This window comes from Brassica napus, chromosome C6 (genome assembly GCF_020379485.1).
Source record: "Brassica napus cultivar Da-Ae chromosome C6, Da-Ae, whole genome shotgun sequence".
Taxonomy (NCBI): domain Eukaryota; kingdom Viridiplantae; phylum Streptophyta; class Magnoliopsida; order Brassicales; family Brassicaceae; genus Brassica; species Brassica napus.
In genome coordinates, this window is record NC_063449.1 from 8,379,227 (window position 1) to 8,406,859 (window position 27,633).

The 27,633-nt window shown below is 40.9% G+C and overlaps 3 protein-coding genes and 1 long non-coding RNA gene across 7 annotated transcripts; 2 read left to right on the plus strand and 2 right to left on the minus strand.

The window, feature by feature from the left end:
• The first annotated feature begins 1,196 nt into the window (after positions 1–1,196).
• On the plus strand, positions 1,197–3,666 carry LOC125588727 (IAA-amino acid hydrolase ILR1-like 4). Its single transcript, XM_048760442.1, has 5 exons — positions 1,197–1,700; positions 2,344–2,469; positions 2,553–2,867; positions 2,938–3,066; positions 3,165–3,666. Exons 1-5 carry the CDS (start codon positions 1,341–1,343, stop codon positions 3,561–3,563), a joined length of 1,329 nt encoding a protein of 442 aa, XP_048616399.1. The 5' UTR covers positions 1,197–1,340; the 3' UTR covers positions 3,564–3,666.
• Positions 3,667–13,806: 10,140 nt separating this feature from the next.
• On the minus strand, positions 13,807–20,479 carry LOC106420777 (probable LRR receptor-like serine/threonine-protein kinase At1g51820). 3 transcript variants are annotated; one of them, XM_013861622.2, is made up of 17 exons: positions 20,218–20,479; positions 19,811–20,084; positions 19,392–19,725; positions 19,179–19,297; positions 18,312–18,416; positions 17,698–18,223; positions 16,410–16,888; positions 16,176–16,320; positions 16,022–16,093; positions 15,859–15,930; positions 15,683–15,754; positions 15,416–15,597; positions 15,134–15,342; positions 14,925–15,051; positions 14,732–14,797; positions 14,453–14,642; positions 13,807–14,366 (listed from the first exon to the last, which is right to left on the minus strand). In XM_013861622.2, the coding sequence occupies exons 5-17, from the start codon at positions 18,382–18,384 to the stop codon at positions 13,958–13,960; spliced, it is 2,622 nt and encodes an 873-aa protein (XP_013717076.1). In that variant the 5' UTR covers positions 18,385–18,416; positions 19,179–19,297; positions 19,392–19,725; positions 19,811–20,084; positions 20,218–20,479; the 3' UTR covers positions 13,807–13,957. The 3 variants fall into 3 exon arrangements, 2 of the variants coding, with proteins under 2 accessions (XP_013717076.1, XP_022560609.1); XR_007324862.1 differs by lacking the exons at positions 13,807–14,366; positions 14,453–14,642; positions 14,732–14,797 and having other exon boundaries at positions 14,938–15,051; positions 15,134–15,322; XM_022704888.2 differs by lacking the exons at positions 15,683–15,754; positions 15,859–15,930; positions 16,022–16,093; ... (6 more) ...; positions 19,811–20,084; positions 20,218–20,479 and having other exon boundaries at positions 15,134–15,322.
• A 315-nt stretch (positions 20,480–20,794) lies between these two features.
• LOC106420683 lies at positions 20,795–22,218 on the plus strand. Its single transcript, XR_001284038.3, has 3 exons — positions 20,795–21,083; positions 21,208–21,400; positions 21,970–22,218. It is a non-coding gene; the product is annotated as an uncharacterized LOC106420683 (long non-coding RNA).
• Positions 22,219–23,210: 992 nt separating this feature from the next.
• On the minus strand, positions 23,211–26,207 carry LOC106420613 (probable LRR receptor-like serine/threonine-protein kinase At1g51860). 2 transcript variants are annotated; one of them, XM_048760446.1, is made up of 5 exons: positions 24,532–26,207; positions 24,321–24,447; positions 24,174–24,239; positions 23,897–24,086; positions 23,211–23,760 (listed from the first exon to the last, which is right to left on the minus strand). In XM_048760446.1, exons 1-5 carry the CDS (start codon positions 24,817–24,819, stop codon positions 23,361–23,363), a joined length of 1,071 nt encoding a protein of 356 aa, XP_048616403.1. In that variant the 5' UTR covers positions 24,820–26,207; the 3' UTR covers positions 23,211–23,360. The 2 variants fall into 2 exon arrangements, with proteins under 2 accessions (XP_048616403.1, XP_048616402.1); XM_048760445.1 differs by having other exon boundaries at positions 24,174–24,447.
• Between the last annotated feature and the right edge of the window lie 1,426 nt (positions 26,208–27,633).

Here is a 27,633-nt window from a genome sequence, read left to right on the forward strand (position 1 = left end):
GATTATGATTCATTTTCCGTTAAGCTATTCAACGGAAACTACGACGAGGAACTTGGTGTCTTCATCAACTTCTTTGTTACCGACGAAGACACATCTCAAGAACAGCTTCTCTTCTCCTTCCTCTGGTAATGCAAACTTGTGTTGTGCCTCCCTTTGCTTAGATGATTGTTGCTTCTGAGCTCAAAAAAAATTGTGCCTTTTGTGATGTGTTCTTTTGTTTTATGATTATCTTTACTGTAGTGATGCTATTAAGAGTGTTCGTGATTGTAAGAGACTTTATGTCTGTTCTAGATACAATATGCAAGTAAATGGAGGTGACTAGAGGAGAGAGTACTCTGGCTTAGGTTTTAAGTGTAAGGAAGATACTAGAATCTTTCCTGGACTGATGATGCATTGTATTGCCTCCTTAATTAGTTATGTACTTATGGTTTGTATGAATCGTTGGTTCAGTGAGTTCTTAAGTAAAATTTTACTTTGTTTCTGTGAAAGGTATTGTTCCTATTAGGCCAAATGAATCAACAAGAAGATGAAAACTGGAGTCCTTGAGGTATGTATGCTTTCTCTTCTCACTCAGCTTAGCCGTATGTGTATGTATCCTTTTCCGTTTTCCCGAAATTGGATGCGTATGTAATCATTAGGTAGTTGCAGAGCATGTTGAAATATTGAGTCATGTGAGGTCAAAGCTTGGTGTCACGACTAATAAGAAGAAGAGAGTCGGTCCGGTTCCGGGAGTGCAAGTAGGATGGTTGCAGAGCATGTTGCCACACAGTCCGCAGCTCTTCAAACAAATGTTGATGGTCTCTGGTTTTGACAAATATTACCAGATAGCAAAGTACATATACGATCTTTGGCTAAGTCAAGTGTATAATCTCAAATGGATTTACTTTACATTAACATGAAAAGCTAGGAAGATTAACATAATTTAAATTTAATAATTAACCTTTTAAAAAAATTAAGAACTTCAAAGGGATTCTCCCATTAAACCTTCATAAAACTAATTATATTAGCAAGAATTCTTAACTTTATAAAGTACACACTTAACAATTAAACTAATGGTTAGAACCCATCAAAAGTTCTAACCATTGGAGATGCTCTTAGGTTTTTTATCCTAATATATGATAGTTACGAGGGGGGAAATATAGATAGTTTTCCCATTATGTAAAGTCATTATTTTTAAAATTCACGTGTTGTCTTTGGCTAACGCTATTTTCGGATTTAGATACCGCTTTTTGCTTCCTGTTTCCCTGCTTCATCATCACGCAGAGAACTCTCTTTCTCTCTCTCTCTTCGATCTCATCTTTCCTCAATCGCCTGGTTTCTGAACTGAATCGATTGAAGCTATGAGTCTCTGCAAATGGGTTTCCTTTCTTTTAATCATTCACTTACTCAACTCGTCTCAGATTTCATCTTCATCTTCTTTAACCTCAAATGGGTTTTCCCAAATCCCTTCAAAGTTTCTTGCTTTAGCTAAAAGAAGCGATTTTTATGATTGGATGGTTGGGATCAGAAGGAGAATCCACGAGAACCCGGAGTTGGGTTACGAGGAAGTGGAGACGTCTAAGCTCGTTAGGACAGAGCTGGAGAAGATGGGTGTGTCTTATAAGTACCCAGTTGCTGTTACTGGTGTTGTCGGATACGTTGGAACTGGTCAAGCTCCTTTCGTTGCGTTGAGGGCTGATATGGATGCACTTCCTATGCAGGTAACTGATTTTGACTTGTTCACTCCCATCTTCTTCGTGGAACATTTAAAAGAGGTTTTTACCAAAAAAAAAAAAAACATTTAAAAGAGTAGTTAACTCACTGTAATTTAGTTGAGTTTAAGTCTATGTGAAATATTTCATTGTATTTTTATGCAATTCTATTAAGTCTATGGATGCACTCCCTATGCAAGTAACACTCAAAAGAGTAACATTTGTTCTGTGTTCTTCTCCATGAAGGTTTTGGTTATATTTGCATGCCTCTATGGAGTAGTTAAATCACTGTAATCTCGTAAATGATTTGTTGAGCTTAATTCTCTGTGAGATCTTTATTGTATTTCTCTGGACTTAGACTTGGTTTCTAGCATTTGACTCATGGCTGGATCTGGTCACAACCCAATGAAACATTTGCCTTGTCCCCCAAAATTTTTACTGGTTATATGTAAATATATAGGTAATGAAAAAAAAAAAATTATGAATTTTTAAAGAATGTTTATAGCCCAAAATCTCAGATCCTGTTCTGATCTGATTTGTAGTTTTATTTTCTTCTGTGGGTTGCAATGGCTTGTATTGTTGGTGGAGTTATGCGAAATGTTACTGTATTTTGGGTGGATTCTTGTTTAACAGATGGCGTTGGATTGTGTAGGAAATGGTGGAATGGGAACACAAGAGTAAGGTTCCTGGGAAGATGCACGCTTGTGGACATGACGCTCACACTACCATGCTCCTCGGTGCTGCAAAGTTGCTTATAGAACACCAAGATGAGCTACAGGTTGGTGTAAACTTTTTAAAAAAAAATTAATTAAAGATCTTTGGAAGCATCCTGATCTCTCTACATTTCCTGGACCATCTTAGGGTACAGTGATTCTAGTTTTTCAACCGGCTGAGGAAGGAGGAGGAGGTGCAAAGAAGATTGTGGAAGCTGGAGTATTGAAGGATGTGAGTGCAATCTTTGGATTACATGTTACAAATCAGTTGGGGTTAGGCCTAGTAAGCTCAAGAGAAGGTCCATTGTTGGCTGGTAGTGGCTTTTTCGAAGCTAAGATAAGCGGGAAAGGAGGTCATGCAGCTCTTCCTCAGCACGCCATAGATCCGATACTGGCAGCTTCAAACATTATCGTTACCTTACAACACCTCGTTTCACGTGAGGCAGATCCTTTAGACTCGCAGGTAGAACATAACATAATCTTCTTTGGCTCTTTCAAGTGTCTCTTTATGGAATGTGTTGATGTGTTTGCAGGTAGTTACAGTTGCTAAGTTTGAAGGTGGTGGTGCTTTTAATGTGATTCCAGACTCTGTTACCATCGGTGGTACATTCAGAGCCTTTTCAACTAAAAGCTTTACACAACTCAAGAAAAGAATTGAACAGGTCAGTATACACTTATATAATATTTGTTTCGTCCCAACGGTTATTCGAACCGGAGACAAAACTTTTTAAACTCTCTTGTGGTGGTTCCAATGCTTCAGGTTATTACAAGGCAAGCGAGTGTGCACATGTGCAATGCAACAGTTGATTTCCTTCAAGAGGAGAAACCTTTTTTCCCACCTACCGTTAACGACAAAGCCTTGCACATGTTTTTCAAGAACGTTTCAGGTGATATGTTAGGGACTAAGAACTACTTCGAGATGCAACCGTTGATGGGAGCAGAAGATTTCTCTTTCTACCAAGTATCGATGCCTGGACATTTTAGCTTTGTTGGAATGCAAAACGAAGCTCATTCACCAATGGCGAACCCTCACTCGCCTTATTTTGAGGTCAATGAAGAAGTACTACCTTATGGTGCTTCTCTGCATGCTTCCATGGCCACAAGATATCTTCTTGACTTAAAAATTTCGTCGCCGAGTAACTCTAAAGATGAACTTTGATGTCCTCTACAGGGTAAACAGTTTTAATTCTTGTTTCTTACAGAGGCTTCCATGTAAAGATCAATAAAATTTTTATGCAAATGTCAAGCTTCTGTTAAGGATATCTGCAGAACCTTACTGCAAGAAAAGCCACAGTGATTGGGGGGGGGGGGGGGGGGGGGGGGGGGGGGGGGTAATGAGAGAGTTGTAGAGAATGTTATTGGAATGTAAACATATGTTTTCTAGTATAAAATGTATACAGTTTCATCATTCTATTAGGTTTTTTTTACATTTTATTAATATATGGTTTTAGTGTGAAACAAAAAGCTGAAACCGTCAAATTACAGAGGATGTCAATGTTAAGTTTACGCTTATGTTCCATTAAGATAACAGATCACATGAGACTTATCTCAATACATTCATCAGACAGACATCGAGGGTTTACTTCTCTAAATGTGTGACTGCTTCTTCTGCTAAATTTATATGTGTAAATGGTCAGATATGGAGGAAGGGGTTAAAGATAATGCTGCATCACCTCCTAAACCAAGACTCACAAACCAATCTAGGGATGTTTTGTCGATGCGTCTCCTTCAGATTTTGTTATTGTTTCTTCTTTTGTCTCTTGGGATCTCTGTTGTTGGTATACACATGATCAAGTTCTTGAATAATCACCATTTGGATCATGTTTCTTCAACCACTTTGATCTCTATGTATGATCATGGAACTGTTACTTTAGAGATTATCATCAGGCCTCCTTTGAATGTTTGGCACACAAAGAATGGTTTGTTCTGCTTTCTGAAAAATGCATTCCTCTGCGCTGTTTCAGCTTTGTCTATAGTTGTGTATCTAAATCAAGATATAGTTTCATGGGTTGTGCTGATGAGAAAGACCTGATGGAAGAGGAAGATACAGAAATGGAATGGAACCAGAGATTACACTTAGTCATTGGAGAAAAGGGTCTCAGTGGTTTGAAATTAACAGGAAACTCGCTCTTGAGATTGTTCAAGACATCACTTACTATCCCAAATTCGAAGAGTTTTGTAAACCTCCATGTTATGTTCATGAACATTACTTCTTTACAATGCTGTCTATTGAAAACCGGATTTTGCTGGCTAATAGGACACTGAAATGGACAGATTAGTCACGCGGTGGTGCTCATCCAGCTACTTTTTGGCAAGTCTGATATAACGGAAACTTTTCTAATAGAGCTTCCGGGAGCTAAAGCCTGTCTCTGCAATGATCAACACACTCAAGTTTGTTATCTCTTTGCTAGAAAGTTTTCTCCAAGTTCATTGTAGCCATTATTGGAAATTGCACCCAAGGTTATTGGGTTCTAACAGATTTTTGATCTTGGTTTTGTTATTATTAGTGCTTCAGTTTAGATTATAAGCATCATATCATCTGATAACTATTAATTAAGTGTCTTCTTCCTTGGGATATTATAGGTATAGTGGTGGTTAAACATATTTTTGACCTGACAGATTAGTGAATAATAAGAGTTTGAGTTCTTTTATTAATGCCCTAGGAAAGCTCTCTGTCCCGATTTTCGAGGCCGCGCCGCAACCGTTCCTCCTCGACGCTGGTCGTGCCCCTGGCCGCCGGCGTCGGGTCCTCAGCTCAGCCTGCTGCTCTTCACCGCTCTCTGCTCTTTCCATCGTCACCTCCAACTTCAATTCTTGTGTCTTTGTCGTCTCTTACGCAATGGTTGCCACGAATCGCTTCACCGTCGCCGTCTCTCATCCTCCACTCGTCCTCTCGTCACCTCTCATCCTCTAAAAGCGAACAGGAGCACCGGATCTAGAACCACCAGATCTGCTCATTTTCTTAGAACCATGAAGTCTCCGCTTGGTGTACAACCAAAGCCTCCTCTCCTCCATCACGTCTCTTCACCATCTCAACCTTTTGAACCGCTGGTCATATATTCCCTCGGACAGCTTCATTCCAACAGATCTCTTGACGTGAGCTTTCAAAGTTTTGTAATGGGCTTGCGGTTTAGCTCAGGTCTCAATGAAAGCTATGGACTCCAATACTGTAATATTGGAGTTCACTTTCTCAGTTTGATCTCAGTTCGCGTCCTCTCATGGATTATCGTCAAGAGCATCGCCCCACCTCCGCCACCTCGCCTGGTCACTCCATTCCCTTCCGAGATCTGCTGCTACTCAACCGCTAGCTTCACTCGTTCGTCGCATCTCACCGCCGATACAGCTTATGGACTACCCGACATATGTTTTTGGCCGGGCCTAGCCTATTTATGGGTTTGTGAAGGGCTTTTACGAAAGTCCACTCATTCATGGCCCGCTAAGAGCTTCCCTTTGTCGGATGTTATAAAATTGAGACATCGCTCCTCATCCGAAGCATCATGCCGGTCCACGGTTTGTCGTCTCGTCTCGTTCAGAGTTCACCTAGCCCCAAGTTCATGAGTAGTAGATTCAAATCTAGGCAAAGGAGGTCTTTCTCTATGGTTTTTAGCTATGTTTCTGGAGTCACTCACCTGTTCTTGCCGCATATCAGTCCTTATCTTCGACAAAGTTCCATTGAGAACTCGGGACGAGCTCAGCCTCCATTGTTCCTAGACAATTATTTTTTAGTTGAAGCAAAGGAGAGTGTGTCATCACCGGTGTTTGTGTCTGCCAACCGTTTCAAAACTGATACACCTTAAAAGGATCACTCGACCGGATTTGAAAAAAAGATATGAACTCCAAGAGGAGATCTGATGGAATGAGGGGTCGCACAAAGGTTGCGGAGTGGCCTTTAATATTCCCGAACCAGATTGTTGCCGAATGTGACTCACCGGTCCAACAAAGAGGAAATCTTGAACCGTTGCTTGATATGACTCACAAGACCAACAGACAAGGGCGTTTGCTTGGAGCTAGCTATAGCTACACCAAGAAAACTAGAAAAGTTCTAAACAAAGAACAAAGAGTAAAGACTCAAAAAGAAGTTGAAAGAAAATGGAATGATTTTATTGATAGAAGTGTTTACGTATTTATACTACTTGAGGAATAGAAAGAGACATATGAATGTATTAAAGATAGACTTAGTAAATCGAATCTGACTAGAATTTTGAAAGACAATGTATTAAACTCTTTAATTCCAGATCTGGTCAAAAATGACTCTTCGGCTAACGTCCAGGTTCGTCTGAACCAAGTGGTTCCTTCGCGGTAAGGAGCAGGACGGGCGTGGCGCGTTCCGGACGGTCAGCCGGGTAAGGCTCATGCGCCAACTTGGTTCCAGCACGACCCAAGTCCTTGGACAGTTGTAGAATCCGTGACTTAGAGAAATTTTGATCATCAAAGTTCAAGAACTGATCATACTGGCCGGCTGATCCATCAGTACGCTCATCGGGACACTCGGCTCGGATCAGACGGACCAAAAGCGAAAGACTATGGTCTCTCTCGATTTCCACTCGACCCAAGTGGGTTCCGGTTCGACCATCAGTCTTGGCTTGGCGAGTTGGTCGGGAAAGACGGGCTCCGGTACGGTCGGTTTGGTCATCTGGACATGGTTCTAGCCTTAGTTCTTTTCCGGCTGCGTGCGGGTCGATCCGGTACACGGCTCGGTGTGTCTGTCTGGAACGGTCGTCTGCCTGAACCTCGGTTGGAATGATCTGATCGTCCTGTTCTCCATCCTGGCATGGTTCCATGTACTGAGGCGCATCATTCCCTCCCTCTTGAAAATGATTTGTCCACAATTCTGGATCATCTGCAAGAAAAGGAGATAAATCAGAAACATTAAAGCTTGAGGACATGTCATACTTACCTTGCAAGTCAAGCTGATAAGCATTGTCATGGATTTTCTTAAGAATCTGAAAAGGACCATCGACCCTTGGCATGAGTTTGGACTATCTTTCTTCCGGAAATCGTTCCTTCCTAAGATGAACCCAAACAAGATCACCCTCCTCAAAAATGACCTTCTTTTTCTTCTTGTTTGCCTTCCTTGTGTACACCTCGGTCTTGGCTTCAATGTTCGCACGAACTGTCTCATGCAACTTCTTGATTGTATCAGCTTTCCTCTTGCCATCTGTACTAACTCTTTCACTCAAAGGCAAAGGCAAAAGATCAAGTGGAGATAAGGGATTGAAACCATAAACAACCTCAAAAGGAGAGAATTTAGTAGAAGAATGCAATGAATGATTGTAAGCGAATTCAACATGAGGCAAACATTCTTCCCAAAGTCTAAGATTTTTCTTAACCAATGACCTAAGCAATGCAGACAAGGTTCGGTTCACAACTTCAGTTTGTCCTCAGTTTGAGGATGACAAGTGGTGGAAAACATCAATCTAGTTCCTAGTTTAGACCATAACGTTTTCCAGAAATAACTAAGGAACTTAGCATCACGATCAGAAACAATAGTCTTAGGCATCCGTGCAATCTAACAATTTCCCTAAAGAATAGATCAGCAACTTGCACAGCATCATCAGTCTTATGACAAGGTATGAAATGAGCCATTTTAGAGAATCTATCGACCACAACAAAGATAGAGTCTCGACCAGATTTAGACCTAGGCAATCCAAGCACAAAGTCCATAGATATGTCTACCCAAGGATGAGAAGGAATGGGAAGAGCAGAATACAAACCTTGGTTTTTAGATTTAGACTTGGCTTTCTTGCAAACCACACATCGGCCACAGATCCGTTCCACATCCTTCATCAAGCTCGGCCAATAGAAGTGCTCATTCACCACCTTGTGCGTTTTCTTGACTCCAAAGTGTCCCATAAGGCCTCCTCCATGAGCTTCCCTGAGAAACAATTCCCTCAAAGAACATTGGGGCACACACAAACGGTTATCAAAGAATAAAAATCCAGAAGCTTGATAGTACTTTCCATAGGCCGTTTTGGAACACTTTATGAACACTTCTTTGAAATCCGAATCAGTTGCATACAGATCTTTGATAAATTCAAAACCAAGCAACTTTGTTTCAAGAGCTGAAAGAAGAACATACCTCCTGGACAAGGCATCAGCCACCACATTGTCCTTACCTTGTTTGTATTTGATCACATAAGGAAAGGTCTCAATGAACTCGACCCAACGGGCATGTCTCTTTTTCAGCTTCTGCTGACCCTTAAGGTGTTTCAAGGACTGATGATCAGTGTGGATCACAAACTCTTTTGGCCAAAGATAATGCTGCCATGTCTGAAGAGCCCTCACCAAAGCATACAACTCCTGGTCATAAGTGGGGTAGTTGAGCGTGGCTCCTCCAAGTTTCTCACTGAAGTAAGCAATGGGTTTCCTATCCTGCATGAGAACAGCACCAATACCAACACCCGAAGCATCACATTCGATCTCAAAAGTCTTAGAGAAATCAGGGAGAGTAAGCAAAGGAGCATGAGTTAACTTCCCTTTTAGAATCTGGAATGCCTCCTCTTGGGCTTGTTCCCACTTGAACCCCACGTTCTTTTTTATTACCTCAGTAAGCGGAGCGGCTATGGAACTGAAATCCTGGACGAACCGTCTGTAGAAGCCGGCTAGGCCATGGAAACTTCTTACTTCGCCCACGGTCGTTGGACTCGGCCTATCTCGGATGGCTTTGATCTTTTACTCGTCCACTCTAAGTCCATCAGCACCTACAACAAAGCCTAAGAACACCACGTGATCTGTTCCAAAAGAGCATTTTTCAAGATTTGCAAAAAGTTTTTCTTTCCGTAGAACATCAAGAACAGATTTCAAGTGTATCTTATGATCATCAAGATTCTTGCTGTAGATGAGAATATCATCAAAGTAAACAACCACGAAATGACCAATGAAAGACCTCAAGATATGATTCATCAAACGCATAAAAGTGCTAGGTGCATTAGTAAGACCAAATGGCATGACAAACCACTCATACAATCCTAGTTTCGTCTTAAATGCAGTTTTCCACTCATCACCTTCTTTCATTCTAATTTGGTGATAGCCACTTTATAAATCAATCTTAGAGAAAACTGATGAACCATGCAACTCATCTAGCATGTCGTCAAGCGTAGGAATGGGATGCCTATACTTTACCGTAATGTTGTTGATGGCACGGCAGTCCACACACATGCGCCAAGATCCGTCCTTTTTGGGCACTAGGAGGACAGGCACGGCACAAGGGCTGAGGCTCTCCCTGATGTGTCCTTTCTCCAGAAGATCACCAACCTGCTTCTGAAGTTCTTTGGTTTCAACTGGGTTGGTTCGATAGGCTGGCCGGTTCGGTAGAGAGGCTCCCGGGACAAAATCGATCTGATGTTCTATGCCTCGAACTGGTGGCAATCCCTTAGGATTCTCATCTGGAAAAACATCAGAAAAGTCCTGCAAAATATCTAGCAACTCACTCGGAATCTCCGGTGCAAGGTCAGAAGAAAGTGAAGCCATAAGAGATTCTTTATACACAAGTAAAAGAAATGGCTTTTGGGAGTAAAGAGACCTCTTAACCTGACTTTGTTTTATGAAGAAGTTGGAGTTTCGTTGAGATGACTCAGGCTCGTCCGGCTTAGGTTCCTGGTCACGGTTCTTCTTGAGTTGGACCTGATCTTGGTGAACCTCTAATGGAGACAAGGGCACCAGCGTGATCTTCTTTCCTTTGTGGTCAAAGGAGTGTCGGTTTGTGAAGCCATCATGCACTGCTCTCTTATCAAACTGCCATGGACGGCCTAGAAGGATGTGACAAGCGTCCATAGAAAGAACATTGCAAACAACTTCATCCTCATATCGTCCAATGGTAAGAGGGATCGTGACCTGTTCGTTGACATACTGTTCACCGGTTTCATTGAGCCATTCCAATCTGAAAGGACGTGAAAGAGGTCGAGTAGCTAGCCCTAGCTTCCTGACAAGAGTATCACTAGCAACATTAGTACAACTCCCACCATCAATGATCAAAGAACAAACTTTTTCAGAGATTAAACAACGAGAATGAAAGAGATTCTCCCTTTGTTCTTTTTCATTGGTTTCGGGCTGAACACTCAAGGAACGTCTAGTAACCAGTAGTGGTCCGTGAGCTGGATAATCAAAGCAATCCTCCTTATCAAAGATCGGCTCAGAATCAATGTCGAAAACCGGGCCAAGGTCGTCGTCCGTGTGGCCGTTAGCATGACCGTCTGTCTCATCGAAGATGGGACCGTTCCAAGCCTTCCTCGCAACAAGTAATGGTCCATGATGTGGGTAGTCAAAGGACTCCTCTTCCTCATCAAAGGTAGGACCAAGATCCTCCTTGTTCTCTTGCTCGTCCTCGGACTCAACCTCTCCATTTTCCATGAGAATCATTACTCTTTGGTTCGGACATTTGTTGGCATAGTGTCCTAGGCCTTGACACTTGAAGCATTTGATGTCTCTTGCACGGCTAGGATTCTCAATAGCTTTTCCTTTGTCAACACGAGCAGGAGCATCAGTCTTTAAAGCTGTATTTGTTGTGGCAGAAGACTTACCTTTGTCTTGATAACTTGGCTTAGGAGTAAAGGACGGTTTAAGAGCAAAGGCCGGCTTTGAGTAGCTCTTTCTTTTGACCTGTTGTTCGATCAGGATGGCTTTGTGCAACATTTGCTCCACGGTTCCATACTCTTGAAGCTCCATGCGATCTTGGATGTCTCGGTTAAGGCCAGAAAGGAACCTAGCCATAGTGGCGTCCACGGGCTCGTCTACATCGGCCTTGATCATCAAAGTTTCCATCTCCTGGTGGTAGTCTTCCACGGACTTAGTGCCTTGAAGTAAGCGTCGGAGTTTCTGGTGGAGATCTCGGTGATAATGAGCAGGAACAAATCGTCTCCTCATCAGCATGGAAAACTCATCCCATGTCTCAATCGGTCTCTCACCTGTTCTCCTCCTGTGGGTCACAACTTGATCATACCAATTAATAGCATAGCCAGAAAATTCAGTAACAGCTAGTCTAACTTTCTTAAGTTCATAAAAGTTTTGACAATCAAAGACATGTTCGATTTTTCTTTCCCATTCAAGAAAAACATCAGGATCATTTTTACCCTCAAAAGGTGGGATTTTTAGTTTCAATCCGCTTAAGCTATAATTAGCACGTTCATTTCTAGCAAATGGATTGGCATCACCTGGTCCCTGGTTTCTGTGACCCCTCCTATGTCGGTTTATGGATCGGTCCTCGTCCTCATGAGAGTCCTCCTCTCGGATCTCATCATCAGACCGGTTTGGCCTCCTTGGGCGATCTCTTCTGGCTCTGGTTCGAGGACGCGGCTGTTGACTGTTCTGGATCTCATCTAGCCTTAGATGGATCTGCTCAAGACCTCATAAGGTTAGTAAAAGAATCATTCAAGGCTCGCATCTGCAAGTTAGATAAACCGGCCACTGAGTTTCCGGGTCGGCTCCTTTCGTCTTCACTTCCCATGGTTCCTGAAACTTCTTAAACACAAAACTTTAGATAAAAATACCTCACTCTCTCAAGTGTTTTGATCTCACCCACACACGTGTTTCTCTCAGATTTTTGTTGATCACTCACAAGTCTTGTACTCAAGGTTCTACGAGATCTAATCAAGGAATTCCAAGGGACAAACTTCAAGCAAACAAGGTAATAATTTTTTTTTTTTTTGTAAAGAGAGAAAGATAAGAGATTTAGCTTTTAGAATCCGTTTTAACCACCTCAAAGGTTGGATTTCTCCTCAGCCAGCAGGCTTTCTCTTCCACCACCAATCCACAAATCGAACTTGAAACTTTTTTTTCTTTTTTTTTTAAATCGTAGATCTTTTTTTTTTTTTTAAATGGATGGTAATAAGGGGCCCGGATTCAAGATAGATAGAAGAAGAATTTTTTTTTTTTTTATGAAGAAAATGGTAGATGAGAAAGATGAAATGAAAAGAGATACCGGAAGAGTGGCTCTGATACCACTTTGATACACCTTAAAAGGATCACTCGACCGGATTTGAAAAAAAGATATGAACTCCAAGAGGAGATCTGATGGAATGAGGGGTCGCACAAAGGTTGCGGAGTGGCCTTTGATATTCCCGAACCAGATTGTTGCCGGATGTGACTCACCGGTCCAACAAAGAGGCAATCTTGAACCGTTGCTTGATATGACTCACAAGACCAACATACAAGGGCGTTTGCTTGGAGCTAGCTACACCAAGAAAACTAGAAAAGTTCTAAACAAAGAACAAAGAGTAAAGACTCAAAAAGAAGTTGAAAGAAAATGGAATGATTTTATTGATAGAAGTGTTTACATATTTATACTACTTGAGGAATAGAAAGAGACATATGAATGTATTAAAGATAGACTTAGTAAATCGAATCTGACTAGAATTTTGAAAGACAATGTATTAAACTCTTAAATTCCAGATCTGGTCAAAAATGACTCTTCGGCTAACGTCCAGGTTCGTCTGAACCAAGTGGTTCCTTCGCGGTAAGGAGCAGGACGGGCGTGGCGCGTTCCGGACGGTCAGTCGGGTAAGGCTCATGCGCCAACTTGGTTCCAGCACGACCCAAGTCCTTGGACAGTTGTAGAATCCGTGACTTAGAGAAATTTTGATCATCAAAGTTCAAGAACTGATCATACTGGCCGGCTGATCCATCAGTACGCTCATCGGGACACTCGGCTCGGATCAGACGGACCAAAAGGGAAAGACTATGGTATGTCTCGATTTCCACTCGACCCAAGTGGGTTCCGGCTCGACCATCAGTCTTGGCTTGGCGAGTTGGTCGGGAAAGACGGGCTCCGGTACGGTCGGTTTGGTCATCTGGACATGGTTCTAGCCTTAGTTCTTTTTCGGCCGCGTGCGGGTCGATCCGGTACACGGCTCGGTGTGTCTGTCTGGAACGGTCGTCTGCCTGAACCTCGGTTGGAATGATCTGATCGTCCTGTTCTCCATCCTGGCCTGGTTCCATGTACTGATCCATGTACTGAGGCGCATCAAAAACCCTCTGAATAGGGCCCCTCTTCGTCGGTTCATATCCTGACTTCAGTATGTTCTTCGGAACATCAGTTTCAGGGTCTCAAGTGAAGCATCTTTATGGGTATCTTCACCCCTTTAACACCTCTATCACTCGTATTATCGTAGTAGTCTTCGTTTATCGTTTGGCCGTCGAGTTTACTTCCAGTTGTAGTTGTTTAACCCTTTTGGATATTTAAATTTAATATAAGAGTTTCCGTGACAAAAAAAAAGTTATTTTATTAGTCCTTAGGAATTAGGATTAGAAGATTTCTCATGTTTCATGCTTAGAGGTATAAAGTTTAGTTTACTAGAATTTTATGAAGAATTGAGGTAAATTCATTTGAAGGCAGTTGTTTTGGCATTTTCATTTGCATCTCCATGGTGTAAAGGACAAGTGACTACAACTAAATGGGAATCAAGAAATACATAAACTGGAATCTTGATGAATAGGTAAATAGTATTGATTTACACTTTCATAATAAGAGAATGTGAGTGCATGAGGAAACATAAGAGTCTGAAGATAGTTACACAAAGAGAAACTCATGTGGTACCTTATAATAATTCTTCATGTAATCTACCGAGCTGTTGGGTTCACATCAGTATCAAAGGTCATGCTCACTTCTATAGAACTCTTTGAGTCCATGTCCCTACTCGCTCCTCCTCTTGAGTTTTCAGATGCAAGACACTCTTTTAATCCAATAACAACTTGAGTCATGGTAGGTCTTCTCGTTGAAGAAGGATTCAGACAAGACATTGCTAGTTCAACAGCTTTCCACACAGAACCAGAATCATAATCTCCATTTAGACTTGGATCCATAATGCTTATTATGTCTCCTTTTATAAGCATTAATCCCACCCATTCTGCAATATGTGCCTTTTCACGGCTTTGATCGATCACATGTCGGTTTGTGATGATCTCCAACAATACTATTCCAAAACTATAAACATCACTCTTCTCTGTCAACCAGTTTGTTCTATAGTATCTGGAATGAATTAGAAATTTTTTTTTTTTATCAGTTTTCTTTCTCATTGAAAAACATGTATAATCTTTTTAAGAAGTTATACTTACTCGGGATCTAGATATCCAGGAGTTCCAGCAACAACTGTTGACACATGGGTTCCACCTTCAGTTGGAAATGACCTTGAAAGCCCAAAATCAGCAAGTTTGGCCTCAAAATGTTCATTCAACAGTATGTTTGTAGTTTTGACGTCTCTATGAACCATTGGTGGTGTACAACCATTATGCAAATACTCAAGTCCTATGTCACAAAATCAGGAAGGTTTAATCAAATGAAAGCAAAAAAAAAAAAAAAAACAAGCATCAAAAAAATCATAGAAATAATATTACCTTGTGCAGAGTCGATGACTATTTTTAGTCTTGTTCCCCAATTTAAAAGAAAGCGGTTACGTGTTCCTGTGTTTTAAATAGAGAAATGTATATATAAAATTACAATAATACAATTGGTTATTATTTATTGTAATTTTATGATATCACCATAAAATTACAATAATACAATTGGTTATTATTTATGTCTGCTTACCTGACATATGTTCTTTTAAATCTCCATTGGCCATGTATTCATAAATGAGAGCCAACTTATCATTTTCGTCACAATATCCAACAAGACCAACCAAATTCTTGTGGTGAACTCTAAGAAGAAGTTCTACCTAAACACCAAACCATAATTCAAAAAATTTATGATATTAAAGATAGTTTCGTTAAAAGTAGTGATGAAGGTGAGAAATCTACCTCAGCTTTGAATTGTTTGTATCCTTGTGATGATGAATGGGAAAGAATCTTAACAGCTACTTGTTCCGTACCATTCACAACACCATGATAAACGATTCCAAACCCTCCTTTACCGAGGACTCTTTGGAAGTTATTTGTCATTGTCATAACTTCTGAGTAAGTAAATCTTCTATTCTTTGTCATTATTGCCTGTTGAGATGATCTACCATCTGATGATTGCATATACCATGGATTAATATGTATGTTTTGATATCACTCATGAGTTTATTTTTCGACTGATACCTTCAAGTTTTGACGCTTTTTTCTTTCTGAGAACAAGGAACATGATGAATGCACCAATAAGAACGGCTAGTGCAGCAATTGATGCAGCCACGGGTACAATGATACTATTTTTCTTAGGTTTATTCTCTCCAATGTTTACACATGAACCACCTGTGCAAAGCAGATGAGGGTTGTTGTCGACACTGCAAAATGCAAAGTGTTGTTAAAGATGACAAATACATCAATTTGTGTGATAGCAACTGAAAAGAAAAAGAAATAATAGCTTACTTTAACTTCATTCCTTTCTTCTGAAGAACTGAAGGAGGGACTGAGCCAGTGATATTATTACCACTTAAGTCTCTGATATAGTAGATAAGCCATTAAAACATTAACAATCATGTTTATAAGGAGAACGCCTAGCCAAAAGAAAATGTCAAAATGGTAATATCTCATGAGAGACTTACATGACCAAAAGTGATTTTATGTCAGCTAAAAATTCAGGTATTTCCCCGGTCAAATTGTTATTTGACAAGTCCCTACCATCAACAAAGAATAAAACATATCAAATGTTATCCATATCCAAAGTCTAAACAAATTTTAAGCTTGGTAAACCGTGAAGATGCTTACAACTTTTCCAGGTGAGTAAGGTTTTGAATTGCTTGTGTGATAGTCCCAATTAGTCCACTTGAAGATAAGTTTCTGGAGACATAAAATGTGAGATATCCAGTTCAAAATTGACATAAACCTTAAAAGCAAATAACTATTGAATGATCTATCTTACAAGGAAGTTATTATTGGTGGAGTAGAATTATCCGAGTTATCGCAATTTAGACCATCCCACAAAAACTGTATGGGCACACATGGGTCTCCTTGCCAACTGATTCTATCCAGTCCATAACTATCTTGAACATTCTTGATACCGTAAACTGCGATTGTAAAGCTTGATGTTATCAAGAATCAATACACAAAAATGTAAAACATTTGTAGACACGATCAAAAACTGAAATCTACATACCATCATCTCCATCTGTCTCCATTTGCGGGAAATTAATCTCAGTGAAAGCCTCAATAGCATTAAGTAGAGGAGGAAGAGTTGATTTCGATGTCCTAACAAGCTGTAAAAGACATGCCCCTTCATCACATTCCTCTGGTTTTACGTCGAGTACTGTTTCGATTTTTAATGGTGTAGGAGTATAAGGTCCATATGAATATTTTCCATTCATAGTCGTGTTGAATTCCCTTGTATCATTGGCTCGTAGAGTCTGAAGCTCTGCAAAGTGCAAGTAGGTGTAGAACTTTGCAGTAGGAGGCTCTACGTCCCATGTAATGTTCAATGTCTCGGCATCGTTTAGAGGTGTTGCGCCCGTTGCTGCTACCCCTTGTGGTAACTCATAATTATTGGTAATGTTTACTGTTAGATTCGTTGTTACTTGTGTCCATGACTTCTCGTCGAAGTATGGAAACCATGCTCTATCATAGATATCATCTGGATACCTGCCACAATTTTGTATTAGACCACATTACTTAATATAATATTTAATTTTTCTTCTGTTTGTGTTTTGGAAGTTACAAGAGAATTTTTAGTTTTCAAAAATATAGACTGAAGTTCTCACTTGAAAGAAAACACACTAGCAATTAGAGGTAAGTATAAAAACCGAACCCAAAAATCGGAAGTGAACTAAAAGTAAATTCAAAATGAACCCAACATAGTCTTATTCTACACTATTTCATGTTTTACCCAAACTATACTGGACTCGAATCAAATCCCGAATAAATACCCAAAATACCAAAGCTTCGAGTGAATACCTAACATAAGTGTATAAAATATAAATAAATAACTTAAACATTCAACTTAATATATACTTCGATATTTGGTCATAAATTTCAAATTTATATGTTTTATATAAAACTGAGTACTTTTGTGTAAGTTCAGATTTCAAAATACCTTTTTATAATATAAACATGTACGTGAATCCAAACCAAACCGTAAAAGTCCAAACCAAAATCAAATCAAACCTGAATCGAACACAGTTTTATGTATATTACCAGAATGAGACTTAAAAGTATGCTCCCAAAAACATGAAATCTGGATAAACCCAAACCAAACTTGAATGAGTACACGAACACCCAAACGTACTAGAAATCTATTTAAATCAAAAGGAAATTTTAAATTAAAATTTTTATTTTGATAAACAAAATTGTGCTTTAGTTTGAAGAAATATATAAGTTTTCTTCTCTAATTAATACAAAGAATTAAAACACTTATGTTTTGTGTAACGTGGAAAGTTTGTATCATTTCGTACCGTATACCAAGACGGGAGTTGCTAAGGTACACCCTGAATAAGTACTTCAACGAGCCGCTTTGAGTAACGTACGCAGTAGTCCGCAATGGTCGTAGCTCCAAGATATTTATGAAAGGTATACTTGTTCCTGTCTTAACAAGACATACCTGTAGAGAATTAGATTTCGTCACATGGATGATCTCCTCTCTAGTATCATTTTTAGACACGGTTGTCCAAATATTCGGACCGAAGTAAAGGTCAAAGTTTGGGTCGGTCTTAAGACCATCGTAGTTTCCATATACGAACTTGGCCATGATCAGGTACTTGGTGTCGCGTGTGACATTGAGAGTGTAGCAGTTACGTACTCCATCTGGAAAATATCTCAGTGTCGTTAACGGTTTAGTGTAGTTGGGCTCAAACTCCTTGGCGATTCGACCGGTTTTACCAGTGTTAACTAAACCGATATCTGACGTATATGATAAACCGGTTGGGAGTGCGTTGTAAGGAGACTCATGAGGGGGTAAACCGCAACCCACATTGATGAACCCTAATAAGACGATATATAATGGATTAAAAAAAAATCTAAAAACCACACATATATAAGTATTATCAAGTACAATAGAAAATGTACGTACCGGTTGAATCTTGAGCTTGAACAAGATGAAGTATCAGCAAGAAAGTAGCAATGAACACACAATGTCTCTCCATTTTTTTTCCCTCACTCTCCACTTTGGAGAGATCTATTTTATTTTGAGATAGCAAGCAATGCGTATGAGTTTAAGATTATAGGAACTATATTTCAAAAGTCAAATACTAGTATGAATCGAATAATTTGATCGACGGAAAATTTTGTAAGGTGCAAAATGATTCGGCAAAGCAAGTTGAGAGAAAAATGACAAGAATGATGAAGTGGTCAAAAACTCACTCACGTCTTTCATCAAATTACAAAAACGTTGACTAACTCAAAATAACACGCTTTAGAAAGCGATGAATTATTCAGCCGAAACTGGAGCTGATGGTGAAAGCTCAGTGATGCACATGCACACGGTGGTACATTTTGTATCTTGTTTACTTACTACGGAAAAAAAAATTTGCATGCAAAAAAAAACGAAAAAACCACAGCGTTGACTTTTGGATAGCCCTTCACTGTTTGATCAGTCTCTTGGTCGTTGTAGATGAAGTTTACTAATTGAATCTCCACCGTCAAAAGTCAACGATCTAGCTTCATAAGACCATCTCCATCAATAGATATGGTCTTAGAGTTCTAAAACAAATTTCTAATTGAAAATAATCAAATTAAAAAGTTTAGATACTTGTTTAGTTTTAAATCTTCCAATGATAGAACCAATAAAAAGTTTTAAGTTTCAAAAATTTGAAAACTTGGATACTAGACTCTACCAAGCATTGAGCACTTAAGTAAATTAAAGCTAACTACCAAGAGTGTTAGGTGTGACCAATAAGTACCAAGCTCTTAGGACAAGAGTAACTATCAAAGAACACACCTGTTTGTTTTTGTTTCCAACTTGAGCAAGGCCAAGAAAGCGAGTTACATGACTAGAATCAACGTTCAAGTAAGGTTCACGGGCATAGAACACCCCCCATCGAACCTGCAATGTGATAACTGCAACAAAACACACAAACATAAACAACAAATAAGTTCCAAACTTATCAACAACTCCCAGTAACAACAATACAAGAACCAAAAAAACACTTACCGAGGTTTAACTTCCTTCACCAATTCAGAAACATTGGAATCACAACAAGACGAATCAGAAACCTCAGCAGGATTATCAGACTCCGCAGCTCTGTTCGTGGCTCCCACATGCCATTCATTAGTAAATAAACTAATTAAGGACCAACAATTACTAAAAACATGAACATAAAGAAACCAATCCATCCATCAAAAGTTCAAAAAAGGATATGTCAAAAACAAATCAACAACTCCAGAATCATCAGCAAGAGCACGAAGAGCATCAACATCATCTTGACTGTACTTCCCAAACTGACCATCAGATGACTCCGTACCAGATAAGTAAGCAACAGACAAACCTAAAACACATAACCAAATCATATCAACAACGTTCACAAACAACAAAATTTGATTCTTTAATCAATATCAGAAAAACACTGCTACCATGAAGAGTGAACTTCCCACTTCCTCTTAACCAAAACAAGTTGTGTGCCACCACGAGCCCGTCCATCTTAAACCCTTGATTCTCAGTTTTCTTCGAGGTCGCGGATAGGATTTTGGGGGCGGAGACGCCGTAGTCTCCGGTGAACTAAGTAGGAATCAGGACCTGAGCTCGGCCTTCGACGTAATCCAGAAACTCGCCTAGAAGCTCCGGTGAATCGGGGAAGAATTGGCCGACGCAGATTAGTGCATCAAATGGACCTGCTGATTTGCTGACCTGTGAAAAATTGGGATTTCGATTAAAACCCTAGGGAGATAGAGAATCAGGAGATAGAGAGAGAGAGAGAGTATAAGAGTATATCGATTGGACTCGCTTGAAGGAGAATTCGTGGTTTGAAGAAGAAACACACCTCCGCCGTACATGGCTGCCGGAGAGCCCGTCGGAGGGTTTAAACACGGGCATGATTCTCTGTAATCACGGGTTCAACAGAACGAAAGAGAGAGAGAGTTTTGGCGAAATCGCTACAGCTTCTCTGCAATCATAGGGCTCAATGTACTTTGGTGATTCCGCCATGAAAAGAGAAAGAGTTTGCTGGAAATTTTTCCGCGAAATCAGACAGAGAGTACAATTGGGGTTTTTTTTTTTAAAAAAACCTAACCAATTAGACATTGAAACATATTAGCTTAGAAATGGTTCCAAGACATCCAATTTTAGAACCATATCTACCTAATTTTTCTCTTTCTGATTTAATTTTCAGCATTTAATTAGGTAGGACCATGCCATTAATCATTGTTAGATACTTTATTGGAGCTGCTCTAACAGCATGATTAACACGAGTTCTTAATTTAGGGTTCTTAACTCATGATTCGACACTTTTTTTTTTTTTTCGGCTAAGAACTGGCTCTTAGACTATCACTATCGGGAGTGTTTAGCCCGTCTCTTAGGTTACTTTAAAACAAAAAACTACCTAATAATGTATGAGAAGTCGCTTAATTAAGGGCTACAAGAGGCATCCCTTAGCGGACACGCGTCATAACTGCGACGTCTCTGTCTCATCTCTCATCTCTCTTTTTCTCCCGGACGAAATCAGTCGGTTTGATTCCGAAACTTCTTTCGTGATCTCTCGGAGAGGCTCTTATCGAAAAACCTCTTCTTCGTCTTCCTTCGTCTCCTCTTCTCGGAGCCGTCGCTGGAAAATTACCAGTCATGATGAAAATACGAACTCCCAAGACCCACAAAGCCAAGCGCGTACTCGAACAGCGAGTTCCTAAGCTGGTAAGTCTTCTTCTATTCAAAGCTTACAAAAAGAGAATTGATTATTGTATTTGGTTTCAACAGAGAATTGGTGAAGAATCGCTTGAAAGTTATTCACTCTGTATCTGATATTGGTTGTGTGTAGGTAGAAAATGGGAAGAAGACATTGATACTTGACGAGCGCGACGCTAAGTGATGTGTTGATGGAGCTGTGACGTTTGAAGAAGGGAGGTGCCATCAAGTACTCGAGGAGGAATGAGAATATTAGACCCTTTGAGAGTGGTGGTGAAACCTCTTTGGAGTTCTTCTCTCTCAAAACTGATTGTAGCATTTTTGCGGTAAGCCTTTTGCAGCTTTGTTTCGTGGCTCTAACTATTGGGAATCTCTGCATTCATCTTGTCTATGTATGAATTTGTATTCAACGTTTCACATAGTTTCTTGATCATTGTACATAAAGCTGTTATTAAGATGATCTTCATGTGAACTTATTTCATTTTAAGCCATCCTGCTACTGTCTTGTTAGTCCTTATATATGTTCTTATGGGGTAGATTGGTAGACGATACAAGCTTGTTCTATTATTGGCTAACTTTGGAAGCTGTTTTCAGCAGTTTTGTGGTTGTGGCAAACTGGCAATTACATGTCTCTGTATTAGATTTTGATTCTGTAATTGTAAAGATGGATAATAGAGGTAACAGGAGCAACAGGTTTTCTAATCTCCTTTTTGGAATTTACATTTAAGTTTTTTTTAATGCTCTTGCTGGCAATCAAATCGTGATTAGTGTTTGTAGTTTCTACCTTAAGGGCCTCTCCTCCAAGTTTCTTAATTGTGTGATTAAGGGCTTAGTGTTGGATTTAGAGTTGTGATTTGTTTGGTAATTTCTTGTGTGTGTTGGATATGTTGAGCAGGTTATTTTTGTTCCACCGGCGCCGCTACATCCGCATATTTACAGCAATGGACATATTTGTTTAGGTATCTCTTTGTCAATCTCCTTTTGTTTCTTCACTCTCTGCATTATGTTCTTTGTTTTGTTTTTGGTTTCCTTGTGTTGGATGCTTCTTTCTGCTGTATGATTTTTCCCATTAACATTAATCAAAATAATGTTCTTGCAAAACCAGGAAACGAATTTCATGCATACATAGAGATAGTTTACGCTTTTTCATGTTTGCTGTTTTTCACAAAACAATTTGAAATTGAAAATGTTTTGGGAATCTCATTAATCTGACCTCAATGTTTAATTAAACAATGTTTAATAAATAAATTTTATCTTTAATTAAACAATGCTTAATTTTTTTTAAGAACCCCTAAATAAGAGACTCCATTGGAACACAAAAATGTTGGTGTTTCTTAACTAGGTTTCTTAAGTAACATCTAATATTCAAAAATCATGAAGAAACCCAAAATGAGTTTTTGGGTTAATGATGCTCTTATATCTCTTATTTAAGAGACGGTTCTTAATTTTTCTTAGTTAAAAACTAAGGAACGGTTCTTAACCGAAGCTAAAAACCCCAGAACCCGGATTAATCATGGTCTAAGAGTTTTCTTTTTGTTTTGTTTTTAGGGAAACTGAGTTGAGTGTAGAGAACTGAGTTTATTTTTTATATTCGTGTGCATGCCAAAGCAAACCTAAAATTATTTACGTCAGCTGTTTTACATATGTTTTTTTCTTTTTGCTGGAAGAGTAGAAACTTCCGTGAGATACTCTCCCATTTTAAGACCTTTAAAACAAATATATTTCTTATTTATATTTCGATATAAATCTACAAAAGAAATTAGAAAATAAACTCTATAAATCAATAAAATAGTTGGTATAGTTCCAACATAGCTTATTAGAGTTTTTACATATAAATTCTTCACCTCCTAACCTTCCTTTGAAAACTGGTTTCCCAAATTTAATAAAGAACAAGAGTAAATGGGTACTTCTGTTTGATTGATCAGAAAAACCGTAGAAAAAATGTTTACAAAGAATTATACGTTGACGGTATAAAAAGACACACACACTGAAGATTTTTTTGTTTTTTCACACACACAGAACATTGTATATGTTATGTTCTATGTATAATTTTTTTTGGTCGAAGGTTCTATGTATAAAATATAGTTTATCACAAGGGACATCCATCCGAGTCTTATTAATTCAACACAAATAACAAAACAAAAAAACAATTTGATTTCTTTAAATACATTGAACGTACATTGCTTCTGCCAAAACATAAACTGCTGGAGTTTCACAAGGGAAAGAAAAACAAACAAAAAACAAACCAAATAGTTTCCACAAAATCGTATCAAACACATTTTCAAGTTATCTAGCTCCAGGGGCAAACTCAGAGAGACTAAAGTCAACCGAATTATTTGAGTACATCTCTTGACTACCCTGTCTCCTTGCAATTTCCAAGGCCACACACTCGTTTAGCTCCATCACAACGTGTGCCATTTTTGGTCTCTGGTTCGAAGAGGGGTTCACACAAGCCATAGCCAGCTCTACGATCTTCCAAGCACCGTTTGTGTCATAGTCTCCCATCAGTTTCGGGTCAATGATGCTCCTGATGTCTCCTTTGGTGAGCATGAACCCAACCCATTCATTAATATGAGGTCTCTCTCGAGTTTTATCTATCACAGGCTGGTTTGTGACTATCTCTAGTAGCACTACCCCAAAGCTGTACACATCACTCTTCTCGCTTAGCCAATTTGTTCTGTAGTACCTGAAAACAGTATCAGATATATATATATATATATATATATATATATATATATATATATATATATATATATATATATTATTATATTTTACATTCAGTCCACAACAAGAAAACTCGGAAGATGGATCCATCAACTCACTCAGGGTCTAGATAGCCTGGTGTGCCTGCAACCACTGTGGAGACATGACATTCACCATCGATAGGGAAGGATCTCGAGAGACCAAAGTCAGCTAGTTTTGCTCCGTACCGCTCAGTCAACAAGATGTTGGTAGTTTTCACATCTCTATGGACCATAGGAGGCCTACATCCATTGTGCAGATACTCCAATCCTATTAAAAAATGGTTATTCAGTCTTTTCAGACACATAATCAGAACATGAACATAAAGGTGCAGAGAATAAGTCAAGCTGTGTCCACCTTGAGCTGACTCTACAGCTATTTGCATCCTGTTTTCCCATGTTAGGACATTGCCTCCGCGTTTTCCTGTGCCAATTTTTGAATGTCTTAAACAGTGGAAGGAGATAGTTTCAGTCAAAATCAAAATCATGCAGTGGAAGTGTTTACCGGACATGTTTTCCCTCAGGTCTCCATTTGCCATGTATTCATAGATGAGAGCCAAGTTATCTCCGTCATCACAGTACCCAACAAGTCCCACCAAATGTCTGTGGTGAACTCTTAAAAGAAGCTCCACCTAAGGAAGATAACAAAATTGTCATTTTCATGATTGATAAACTTGACTCTTTTTAAAAACCAATAAACACATTGTCAAACATACCTCTGCTTTGAATTCTTTGTAACCTTGAGCTGATGAATGAGAGAGCATTTTCACTGCTACTTGAGCATCATCCAAGTTTCCATGGTACACTGTTCCAAACCCTCCTTTGCCAAGAACCCTCTCGAAGTTATTAGTCATCTTAAGTACCTCGGAGTACGTGATCCTGCGGTCCTTTGATATGATTGATGGATTGGATGATCTTGTCTCACTTTTAGCTACACCGGGACTGGCTGATGGGGGTCCTGGAGCTGTTAAATCATGCAAAATGTAGAGGATGGATTCGACCATCCCACAGGGCCCGAGGAATAGGAAGGCCTGGCCCGAGTTAGAAAGAGCGACGGCTCGATCTGTCGGCTCGAGAGTCAGGTCTCTCGGCTTGACTCTTGAGTACTTCTAGCTGGCCATCGTCGACTGAAGAGCGTTCGGCTCAGCGGTTGCTCGAACACCTACGGGCCTCTCGGCCCAGCAAAGGAGGCCCACCAAGATGGCGTAAAATTAGGTCAAGAGCGAAGCATCGGGACGTCTATATAAGGGAAAGAAGAGGCAACGAGAAGAGGGGGAAAAGGAACTGACCAAGACTTGACGGCTAGATTAGGGTTTTTCACCTTTACTTCGTCTCGCCGTTAATTATACTTCTCCGGTAGCTTGTCGAGCCACCGGTTTCCTTTCTGTCGCACTCTCCTCTTATTTCCTTGTAACCGATCGAACGTTTTCTCTCCGACCATCAATAAGACGTCTTTGTTTAAGCCCACATCTTATTTATTACCGTTTCACGATCAAACAGTTGGCGCCCACCGTGGGGCATCTAGCAAAGTAACGTCAGAACGATGGTCGTTAGCAATGATAGTTCAAGCGAGGAGCGCGAAGCTCTCGAGGCAACGCCTACGCCTACACCAGCAACTCCACTTCCCCATCCCGCAACCATGGAAACTATCCTGGCGCGCCTAGCCCTACAAGAAGCGGCACAGAAGGCGGCAGTTGACCAAATCACGGCGATAGCAAAGATCCTCGCTCCCCTCGCCGCAAACGCCGAAGCGTCAACAGCGCAGTATCGTCGACACCTGTTCGCCACAGAACGAACCACCGACTTGGCGCCTACGCAGGATAACGATAACCAAAGTCACGGTAACGACACCGGTGCGCACACCGCAAGCGAACTAGCCGCGTTAAAACAATCGGTCCTCGATATCAATTCTAAGATCCACCAGGTGACGACGTCCGCCCCCCAGATCGAGCATGTACTCGCGGATTCTCTTCGTACACCCTTCACGCGAAAAGTTACCGGCGTACGGCTACAGAAGATGGACAAACTCCGTCTTCCAACCTTCAAAGGCCTCTCCGACCCTTCCACCCACGTCACATCTTTCAACATAGCGATGCGACGCGCAAACCTGACCGACGAAGACAAAGACGCCGGCTTTTGCCAACTCTTCGTCGAAACCCTAGAAGGCCCGGCCCTTACTTGGTTCACCGGCCTCAGAGAGAACTCCGTGGACTGTTTCCACGACCTCTCAACGGCCTTCCTTAAGAACTATATCATGTTCACCAACCAGGAAGCAACAGTGTCAGATTTGTGGAACCTCACTCACGCCAGCGACCAAAGTCTCCGCGACTTCATGGAAAAATTCAAAGCTATTGTCTCGAAGATCGATATCCCCGACCATATCGCCGTCGAATCTTTGATGAACACCTTGCACGTCGATTCCACATTCCGCCAGGATCTTTACCGATACCCGACCAAATCTGTCTCCGACGCCATCGCTCGCTCGCACAACTTTATCCGCATGGAAGAAGACACCAGAGCAAAGTTCGCAAAAGAAGCAGCGGCCAGGCAGCGAGCCCCCCGAACGAACGATACCCGCTCCGAGCCTCGCCAGCATTCCTCCGGTGGAAATATCACTCAGAAGCGAGGCTACGTAAGTTCGGTCGATGATGAGGAGTCTCCAAAATCAGCAGCCATCACGCGAGAGAAAGGCTGGAATCACTGGGATCGAGACCCCGCCTCGAAGCAATCAAAGTCGACCGAACCAACGAGTTCAAACTCCGAGGAGCCAAGGAAATGGTGCCTCTACCACAAAAGGGATTCCCACGATACAAAAGAATGCAAAGTCCTCATCGGGCAATTCTTCGACGGGATCACTAACGGGACGATTCAAATGCCCACTTCTCCAACGACACCGAAAAACACCAAAAGTTGGAGTAAGAACAAGGAGAAGAAGGCACAGAAGTCTCAACAGAACACGGCCCCGAGCGAGGAAAGAGCAAGCCCTGAGCGCACTCCTGTCAACAACGTTGGCCCCGCCAACGATTCGTCAGAAGACGAACATCCGCGTCGCCGGCGACGAGTGGAAGTCATACTCTCTCGCCCTTGCGACTCCTCTGACGACGACTCCTCGATAATGCAACCAGATGTACGCGACAAACTGAACAGCACGGTCGAGCAGTCTCTCACTCCCCCGACAGCAGACAAAGACCTGCGCACCTTACTGAAGCGAAAGAGTGCTACGAACGAGCACGTAGGAAGCGCCAATCTCGGCGCGACCATCTCCAAATCCAGCGCCAGGAGTATAGGTCAAAACGGCGACCTTCGCGACCAGCTCAATTCAAAGGCCAACGACCTGCGAATCCAACTCAACCGTTCGAAAGGATCCGATCTGCGACGACGTCTCGAATCAAAAAAGAAAAAGCCCGCAGAAACTCCTCAGTTCGAGAACACAACCGATGATTTAAGGAAGCAACTCGAGTCAATGCGAGCTGCCCACACCCCGCACATTAGCGTCATAATGGGAGGATCACCTCCTTGCGGCGACTCAGTTCGAGCTGTCAAAGACTACAAGCGACAAGCCACCGCCTCCAAGAAGTGGCCACCTCCAGTCGAAAATGATCACCAGATCACTTTTTCGGCACTAGATACCAAGGGTGTCCACATGCCGCACAACGATCCTCTCCTCGTCGACCTCGACATCGGAGAATGCCTAGTCGCGAAAGTCCTTATCGATACCGGCAGCTCAGTCGATCTCATCTTCCGCGACACACTCGACAAAATGGGAGTCGATTTAAGGGATATGAAGCCTTCTTCTCGTACGCTCACTGGCTTCAACG

Excerpts from the sequence above, each read along its gene's own strand:
- LOC106420613 (XM_048760445.1), bottom strand. The coding sequence starts at position 24,819 with ATGGTCGAATCCATCCTCTACATTTTGCATGATTTAACAGCTCCAGGA. Across the intron at positions 24,448-24,531 it reads ACAAAGAATTCAAAGCAGAG|GTGGAGCTTCTTTTAAGAGT; the intron begins GTATGTTTGACA and ends TATCTTCCTTAG. Across the intron at positions 24,087-24,173 it reads AGCTGTAGAGTCAGCTCAAG|GATTGGAGTATCTGCACAAT; the intron begins GTGGACACAGCT and ends ATTTTTTAATAG.
- LOC106420777 (XM_013861622.2), bottom strand. The coding sequence starts at position 18,384 with ATGGAGAGACATTGTGTGTTCATTGCTACTTTCTTGCTGATACTTCAT. Across the intron at positions 16,889-17,697 it reads AACTCCCGTCTTGGTATACG|GTATCCAGATGATATCTATG; the intron begins GTACGAAATGAT and ends AAATTGTGGCAG. Across the intron at positions 16,094-16,175 it reads CCACCAATAATAACTTCCTT|AAACTTATCTTCAAGTGGAC; the intron begins GTAAGATAGATC and ends TTATGTCTCCAG.
- LOC125588727 (XM_048760442.1), top strand. The coding sequence starts at position 1,341 with ATGAGTCTCTGCAAATGGGTTTCCTTTCTTTTAATCATTCACTTACTC. Across the intron at positions 1,701-2,343 it reads TGGATGCACTTCCTATGCAG|GAAATGGTGGAATGGGAACA; the intron begins GTAACTGATTTT and ends TGGATTGTGTAG. Across the intron at positions 3,067-3,164 it reads TCAAGAAAAGAATTGAACAG|GTTATTACAAGGCAAGCGAG; the intron begins GTCAGTATACAC and ends CCAATGCTTCAG.